This window comes from Dendrobates tinctorius, unplaced genomic scaffold, assembly GCF_039654945.1.
Source record: "Dendrobates tinctorius isolate UK_male_01 unplaced genomic scaffold, ASM3965494v1 ptg000138l, whole genome shotgun sequence".
NCBI classification, from domain to species: Eukaryota; Metazoa; Chordata; class Amphibia; order Anura; family Dendrobatidae; genus Dendrobates; species Dendrobates tinctorius.
In genome coordinates this window covers 29,083,430-29,092,547 of record NW_027361806.1, presented here as the reverse complement: position 1 = coordinate 29,092,547, position 9,118 = coordinate 29,083,430, and the positions used below count along the sequence as shown (strand labels likewise).

Sequence of the window (9,118 nt, the reverse complement as noted above, 5' to 3'; positions counted from 1 at the left end):
TTACAAACTGCTGCTATACCTAGAAGTAACAGCAGAGGGCAACATTAAATAGGATGATCCGGATGTAGCAGAGCCCAGGCGCAGGATGCAGCACATTCACTGTGGGAGGATGAGACTCAGCTGTGCAACTTTACTAGGTCTGCAGGAGGATGAGACTCTGCTGCGCAGCTTTACTAGGTCTGCAGGAGGATGAGACTCAGCTGTGCAACTTTACTAGGTCTGCAGGAGGATGAGACTCAGCTGTGCAACTTTACTAGGTCTGCAGGAGGATGAGACTCTGCTGCGCAGCTTTACTAGGTCTGCAGGAGGATGAGACTCAGCTGTGCAACTTTACTAGGTCTGCAGGAGGATGAGACTCTGCTGCGCAGCTTTACTAGGTCTGCAGGAGGATGTGACATCGGCGCAGCTTTACTAGGTCTGCAGGAGGATGTGACATCGGCGCAGCTTTACTAGGTCTGCAGGAGGATGTGACATCGGCGCAGCTTTACTAGGTCTGCAGGAGGATGACTCTGCTGCGCAGCTTTACTAGGTCTGCAGGAGGATGACTCTGCTGCGCAGCTTTACTAGGTCTGCAGGAGGATGACTCTGCTGCGCAGCTTTACTAGGTCTGCAGGAGGATGTGACATCGGCGCAGCTTTACTAGGTCTGCAGGAGGATGTGACATCGGCGCAGCTTTACTAGGTCTGCAGGAGGATGTGATATCGGCGCAGCTTTACTAGGTCTGCAGGAGGATGTGACATCGGCGCAGCTTTACTAGGTCTGCAGGAGGATGTGACATCGGCGCAGCTTTACTAGGTCCACGGCCGATAAAATCAATCAATAGTGAAACACTTCAAGGGATCAGGAACATAGAAAAGATTCAGGACTGAAGGGACCTGCTGTGGGACCTCCACAGACACAAGCTTGTACTGGACCCTGGTGTTGGGGAATGATCCATCAAGATGTGATGTCAGTTTCTGGTATCAGCCATGTCCGTACAGGAAGCCGCTGCCGCGAACAGGGAATTGGTCTCTCTGTTAATATTAATAAATTAAACACATTTTAGTTTTTTTATCTTTAATTTGATACTTTCCAAAGTAGTTTTCCCACTGTTAACCTTTAGCATAGAATAGGAGATGCCGGACTGATCGCTGGGGGTCCAACAAACCAAACCCCCTCCAATGATCCCCAGAGAGACCAGCTTGAATAAGGAGGATGTGCACACCAGACACTGTCTATGGGACTGCCAGGACTGGACGTGCCATAAACTATGCATGGCGTGAAGGGCAAGCATGCTTCTCCTCGGCTCCTTGGAGAATTGGTGGAAGGTGCCAATGTATGGACTTCCAGGGGTCAGTAAGTCATCCCTTATCTAATGCCTGGGTGATAACCTTCAGTCTTTACAGACTTCAGTCTTTGTAGGTTAATGTCCAGAGATACAAAGACTCATTACTTTATTTTTACAGTGGTTTGAGCTTTGTTTCATTGATACACAGATCCAAATCCTCTACATACACAATTACAGGCAAAAAAATATGATTATCTGCAGCCACCACTAGAGGGAGCTCACTGAATACATTATTCAGTTCCATGTGGACAGTGTATGCAGGGAGCTCCCCCTAGTGGCGGCTGCTGGCAGACAATCAGAGCTGGTGAACGGGTCTATGTAGAGCAGATGAAGCGCTGCAGCATATAAAGAAGCTCTGCAGCACATAGAAGCTCTGCAAAGATTTTGGACAGATGTGAGAATAACCTTTAGGATAACAACTAAAAAGAAATAAACAAAACACAAACAGAAAGAAAAAGAAAAAAAAAAAAAAAAAAAAAAAAAAAATCAATAAAACTGTAACCGCCAGGTTTTAGCTGGCTTTAGAAGGCACTTATAAAATCACAGCAGCCCTTACACCAAGATACAAGGGCGGTCTCTACGTCATCTAAAATGAGGGGATCTTGCTGCTGAACGCGGAGCGGGACGCTTTGATGACGCAGTCTCTGAGGAAGGAGCTGCAGATAGCGGCATACCGCTCCGGATATTTGCGATAATGGCACACGTGATCTGAATTCTCAAAGTCCACAGACTGCGTGGGCAGCTGCCGGCGTCGCCTGCTAGCCACCATGTTCTCAATGTCGCGGTGGGCGATTATGGTGTCACTGGGGGAGTAGAGGTAGAGATGCGGCCAGAGGGACGGGTCGCTCTTCATGGCGTCGTAATGATTTTCATGCAGGAATCGTGTGGCGGGATACAGCAGGACCCTCAAAATAAACACCAAGATAGCAAATAACAGCAGCGCCAGGTAGCGCAGCGGGGGGCTGGTGCGGGGTCTAAGGACTGTGCTCAGTGCTCGCACGGATCCAAGGACATTGCGGTTTCCAGGAGCGCTGTCAAATATGGTGCCAACCACATGGAGTCTGCCAAGCTGGCGGTGGGAGTGCAGCAGCTCCACCATGTAGCGGTACAACATGAAGCCACCATTGCTGAACACGTGGAACATAATGGGATTCTTATCGATCTCATAGTCATACAGGAGCTCCAGGAGCTTCCTCGCCTGATCCCGAAGAGAGCTGAGGCCGAAGGACTCCGCAAAAAAGACGGTGTGCCAGGCGGCCGTGTATCTGATCACAACACAGCCCTGTAAGAACAAGGAAAGCACAAGATCAGGATTAAAAATCATCAGCAAAAAACATTACATTAACCAGTTATAGGATAGAAGATCTCTGCGTGTCGTCAGTCTGAGCAACGTTATGTATAAAACGAGACCGAAGAAGACCAGTCATTAACGACTCTCACAGCTGATGGGCTTACAACATTCGTATTAACTAAAGGTAATCCAGAGCTGCACTGAAAATTCTGCTGACTGCTAATAAAAGATAAAAGATGTAGACAGTCATCAGTACTCCAGAGCTGCACTCACTATTCTGCTGGTGCAGTCACTGTGTACATACATTACATTACTGATCCTGAGCTACCTCCTGTATTATACTCCAGAGCTGCACTCACTATTCTGCTGGTGCAGTCACTGTGTACATACATTACATTGCTGATCCTGAGTTACATCCTGTATTATATTCCAGAGCTGCACTCACTATTCTGCTGGTGCAGTCACTGTGTACATACATTACATTACTGATCCTGAGTTACAACCTGTATTATACCCCAGAGCTGCACTCACTATTCTGCTGGTGCAGTCACTGTGTACATACATTACATTGCTGATCCTGAGTTACACCCTGTATTATACCCCAGAGCTGCACTCACTATTCTGCTGGTGCAGTCACTGTGTACATACATTACATTGCTGATCCTGAGTTACACCCTGTATTATACTCCAGAGCTGCACTCACTATTCTGCTGGTGCAGTCACTGTGTACATACATTACATTGCTGATCCTGAGTTACATCCTGTATTATACCCCAGAGCTGCGCTCACTATTCTGTGTATGCTTTGCGTATGGTCGTCCTATTCCTCCGGCTTCTCAGATAAGAGAGCAGACATATCTTTCCTCTAGTTTCTTTCTCATCTCTGTCCTAATTTCAGGTGAGAATCACGCGCCCGCAGGGGTAGAGGAGTCACTCACTTCCTGGTGATAGATGGAGCTGTACTTCGCTAGGTTCTTGTCCTTACATCCTCCCCATCCGAGCAGAATCACAACTGGCTCCCTCTGCTGGTCCCACTGACAACCTGCAGGAAAAAAGGGCAGTGTTCAATCCCGCTAGGTCTAATTTCGAATCGCAGACTTTGGTTCTCAGTCCGATTTACCAGATACGATGGAGAATGCAGAGATTTCCCATCACCGGCATCTAATCCACTCGTGGACTGTCTGTGTGTGCTCAACAGTAGCTGGGCTTTCTGACATCACGAGGAACAAACGGACACCACTGGAGACACCACACAGCCCCAGTGACGCCACTGGAGACGCCACACGGCCCCAGTGACGCCACACGGCCCCAGTGACGCCACACGGCCCCAGTGACGCCACGCCGCCCCAGTGACGCCACTGGAGACCCCACACCGCCCCAGTGACGCCACACCGCCCCAGTGACGCCACTGGAGACACCACACCGCCCCAGTGACACCACGCAGCCCCGGTGACGCCACTGGAGACACCACGCAGCCCCAGTGACGCCACGCAGCCCCAGTGACGCCACGCAGCCCCAGTGACGCCACGCAGCCCCAGTGACGCCACTGGAGACCCCACACCGCCCCAGTGACCCCACACCGCCCCAGTGACGCCACTGGAGACACCACACCGCCCCAGTGACACCACGCAGCCCCGGTGACGCCACTGGAGACACCACGCAGCCCCAGTGACGCCACGCAGCCCCAGTGACGCCACGCAGCCCCAGTGACGCCACGCAGCCCCAGTGACGCCACGCAGCCCCAGTGACGCCACTGGAGACGCCACACCGCCCCAGTGACGCCACTGGAGACCCCACACCGCCCCAGTGACGCCACTGGAGACCCCACACCGCCCCAGTGACCCCACACCGCCCCAGTGACCCCACACCGCCCCAGTGACGCCACTGGAGACACCACACCGCCCCAGTGACACCACACAGCCCCAGTGACGCCACTGGAGACACCACGCCGCCCCGGTGACGCCACTGGAGACACCACGCAGCCCCGGTGATGCCACTGGAGACACCACGCCGCCCCAGTGACGCCACTGGAGACCCCACGCCGCCCCAGTGACGCCACGCCGCCCCAGTGACGCCACTGGAGACACCACGCAGCCCCAGTGACGCCACGCAGCCCCAGTGACGCCACTGGAGACCACACGCCGCCCCAGTGACGCCACTGGAGACCACACGCCGCCCCAGTGACGCCACGCAGCCCCAGTGACGCCACGCAGCCCCAGTGACGCCACGCAGCCCCAGTGACGCCACTGGAGACCCCACGCCGCCCCAGTGACGCCACTGGAGACCCCACGCCTCCCCAGTGACGCCACGCCGCCCCAGTGGCGCCACTGGAGACGCCACGCCGCCCCAGTGGCGCCACTGGAGACGCCACGCCGCCCCAGTGACGCCACTGGAGACGCCACGCCGCCCCAGTGACGCCACTGGAGACGCCACGCCGCCCCAGTGACGCCACTGGAGACGCCACGCCGCCCCAGTGACGCCACTGGAGACGCCACGCCGCCCCAGTGACGCCACTGGAGACGCCACGCCGCCCCAGTGACGCCACTGGAGACGCCACGCCGCCCCAGTGACGCCACTGGAGACGCCACGCAGCCCCAGTGACGCCACTGGAGACGCCACGCAGCCCCAGTGACGCCACTGGAGACGCCACGCAGCCCCAGTGACGCCACTGGAGACGCCACGCCGCCCCAGTGACGCCACTGGAGACCCCACACCGCCCCAGTGACGTCACTGGAGACGCCACACCGCCCCAGTGACGCCACTGGAGACACCACGCAGCCCCAGTGACGTCTCCCCACGCCTGGCACTGACCCCGTGACGTCTCCCTTGTGCTGCCATGTTTGGGGGACTCTTTTTTCGTTTTCCTGATTTTCCCCTTGAAGCCGCTCTGCAGGACCTGGTTGCTATGGTAACAGCCCCTTTCCCGCCAGGCTCTCGGCAGCCGGCACACTCCATGTGGCGAGCTCTTACCCTGCAGCGCCGGCTCCGGCAGCACGATCGTATAGTCCATGTCTGTATCGGACACGCTGCGCCGCGCCGACCTCCCGACCCCGAGTCCAACAGAGCTGACTCCTCCGCGCCGCCGGAACTCTCTCAGCCACTGAGCCAATCAGCAGCTTCGTAAGAGATCACCTGATCTCACCACGCCCACACTTAGTGATCCTGCACACTGGCTGCCAAAGAGTCCTTAGATATTGTCGCTAAGCAACCTGCCCGCTAGTTCACCCGAAAGTGATTGTTTATAGCTGGATACCCCGCCCCTCAGCTCATATCTGATTGGCCGCCGTAACTTGTCCCTGTATATAATTGGTTCACGTCTTCGTGTCAGTGATTGGTTTTCATGCTTGTTCGAGAGCGCGGGCAGGTGAGAGGGGAGCGTCACCGGACGGGATGAGATACAGCGGGGAGCGTCACAGCAGGACGGGATGAGATACAGCGGGGAGCGTCACGGGACGGGATGAGATGCAGCGGGGAGCGTCACGGGACGGGATGAGATGCAGCGGGGAGCGTCACGGGACGGGATGAGATGCAGCGGGGAGCGTCACGGGACGGGATGAGATGCAGCGGGGAGCGTCACGGGACGGGATGAGATGCAGCGGGGAGCGTCACGGGACGGGATGAGATGCAGCGGGGAGCGTCACGGGACGGGATGAGATGCAGCGGGGAGCGTCACGGGATGAGATGCAGCGGGGAGCGTCACGGGATGAGATGCAGCGGGGAGCGTCACGGGATGAGATGCAGCGGGGAGCGTCACGGGATGAGATGCAGCGGGGAGCGTCACGGGACGGGATGAGATGCAGCGGGGAGCGTCACGGGACGGGATGAGATGGAGCGTGACGGGATGAGATGCAGCGGGGAGCGTGACGGGATGAGATGCAGCGGGGAGCGTGACGGGATGAGATGCAGCGGGGAGCGTGACGGGATGAGATGCAGCGGGGAGCGTGACGGGATGAGATGCAGCGGGGAGCGTCACGGGACGGGATGAGATGCAGCGGGGAGCGTCAGTGTGGTGCTTGCAGGTACGCAGGATGCAGTGACGAGTCGCGAGACAATTTGGTGCTTTCTATAATTACGTTTATAAGACTAGAGGGAACTTTCCTCAGTCTCGGCCTGATCGCCAACAGGTGTAACACGGGTTACTGTTATGAATGAGTCGCCGAAGGAGGGAGAAACAAATACAAGCTAAGTCCAGAAAACCGGAGAGGTTGGTAGCTATCGGATTGCAGACCCCTGAACCTATCCACAACAACTAACAGTAGCCGTGGGGGGTTCCTACGGTGCCCTAGACCCCTCGATCACAACCGGAGAACTAAATAGGCCTAAAGAAAGAAGGGAAATCTAAACTGCCCCAGAGCAGACCCCAAAGCAATAGGCAGCCCCCAACATATAATGACGGTGAAGAAAGATGAAAACACTAACACAGATAGAAAGATAGACTGAGCAAATGATGGGGCCCAAGCTAACTAAAAAGGACAGGATAGAAAAGCTGCTGTCTGCAATCCATAAAAAACCCCACCAAAAAATGTCCCAACCGTCTGATAGGAAAAACAGGCCCTGAAGTCGCTAGGACTTCAAAATGACTATATCAGCACTCAGGTAAATTCTGAAGACAGAGCAAAGAGACAAACTGATCAGAGACAAAAATGGAACTCAGCACACCCCCGACCGGGAATGGCTGAACACCAAAAAACAAGGTAAACAAAACAAAACTAATAAGTTCAATAGCAGAGCAAAAACTTATCTTTGGGAAGCAGGAATCAGACTGGTCTCCAAGAATCCAGCAGAGAAATCACCAGCGACTCAGAAGGGCGTCGGCTGCCTTATATCCAGTCAGAATTTCCTGTTACCCAGTCATCATCTACCAGATCAGGTGTTTGGTAATCAGCCTCACTACCTTCCTTCACCAGAAGAGGGAGTTCATCAGACATCGACAGTGAAGGGGGGAAAATGAACTCACAACAGTACCTCCCCCTTGAGGAGGGGTCACCGAACCCTCATCCACGCCACCAGGGCGATCAGGATGGGCCCGATGAAAGGCACGAACCAATCTTTCGGCATGAATATCAGATGCAGGGACCCAAGAATTATCCTCCTGGCCATAACCTTGCCATTTAACCAAATACTGGAGTCTCCTTCTAGCCAGGCGAGAATCCAGTATCTTCTCAACCTCATATTCCACATTACCTTCAACCAATACAGGGTCTGGAGGTGCCACCACAGGAACTACTGGCTCAACAAACCTCTTTAACAGAGACTTATGAAACACGTTATGGATCTTAAATGTAACAGGAAGAGCCAATCGAAAAGAGACAGGATTAAGAATCTCCAAAATCTTGTAAGGTCCAATAAATCTAGGTTTAAACTTTGGAGAAGCCACCTTCATAGCGATATTCTTTGATGACAACCAAACCATATCACCCACTTTAAACTGGGGACCAATGGTCCTATGCCGGTTGGAAAACCGCTGGGCCTTTTCCTGGGAGAGAGACAACTTATCCACCACTTGGTCCCAGATCTGGTGCATTCTCTCCACCACAGTGTCAACACCTGGGCAGGCAGAAGGCTCCACCTGCCTCGAAGAGAATCGAGGATGAAACCCAAAGATACAAAAAAAAGGTGACATCAAAGTGGCAGAACTAACTCTATTATTTAAAGCAAATTCGGCCAAGGGCAAAAATGAAACCCAATCATCCTGATCGGCAGAAATAAAACATCTCAAATACGACTCCAAGGTCTGGTTTGTTCTCTCCGTCTGCCCATTGGTCTGAGGGTGAAACGCAGAGGAGAAGGACAACTGAATTCCCAGCTTGGAACAGAACGTCCTCCAAAATCTAGACACAAACTGAACTCCTGTGTCAGATACAATGTTCTTAGGAATCCCGTGCAAGCGAACCACCTGTTGCAAAAACAGGGGCACCAACTCAGAGGAAGATGGCAACTTAGGGAGTGGTACAAGATGGACCATCTTAGAGAATCTATCACAAATCACCCAAATAACAGTCATTCTCTGAGAGACAGGCATATCAGAGATAAAATCCATTGAAATATGGGTCCATGGCCTCCTGGGCACCGGCAAAGGCATCAACAATCCACTAGAGCGAGAACAAGGTTTAGACCGAGAGCAAGTCCCACAGGACTGCACAAAATTCCTGACATCACGAGACAAGGTGGGCCACCAAAAAGACCGACTCACCAAATCTCTAGTACCAAAAATACCTGGATGACCAGCCAATGCGGAGCAATGAACTTCAGACATCACTCTCTTCCTCCACTGGTCAGGAACATACAATTTTCCAATGGGACAACACTCAGGTTTGTCCTCCTGAAACTCTTCCAGAGCACGTCTCAAATCGGGCGAGATGGCAGAAAGAACTACCCCCTCACCTAAGATGGTAGCAGGCTTGGTCACAACAGGAGAATCAGCAAAGAAACTCCTAGAGAGGGCGTCTGCCTTGACATTCTTGGTGCCCGGAAGAAAAGAGACCACAAAATCAAAACGTG

The 9,118-nt window shown here is 53.6% G+C and overlaps 2 protein-coding genes across 2 annotated transcripts in view; one reads left to right on the top strand and one right to left on the bottom strand.

The window, feature by feature from the left end:
* Positions 1–1,039: 1,039 nt before the first annotated feature.
* Positions 1,040–5,820, bottom strand: TMEM53 (transmembrane protein 53). The gene is made up of 3 exons (XM_073544946.1): positions 5,588–5,820; positions 3,556–3,659; positions 1,040–2,609 (listed from the first exon to the last, which is right to left on the bottom strand). The coding sequence occupies exons 1-3, from the start codon at positions 5,625–5,627 to the stop codon at positions 1,914–1,916; spliced, it is 840 nt and encodes a 279-aa protein (XP_073401047.1). The 5' UTR covers positions 5,628–5,820; the 3' UTR covers positions 1,040–1,913.
* A 114-nt stretch (positions 5,821–5,934) lies between these two features.
* The window catches only part of ARMH1 (armadillo like helical domain containing 1), a 181,334-nt gene continuing 178,150 nt past the window's right edge, over positions 5,935–9,118 (top strand). Inside the window, exon 1 of the mRNA XM_073544945.1 lies at positions 5,935–5,981. Within this exon, the coding sequence (XP_073401046.1) occupies positions 5,958–5,981 (24 nt within the window). The 5' untranslated portion in view covers positions 5,935–5,957. The remainder of the gene's footprint in view (positions 5,982–9,118) is intronic.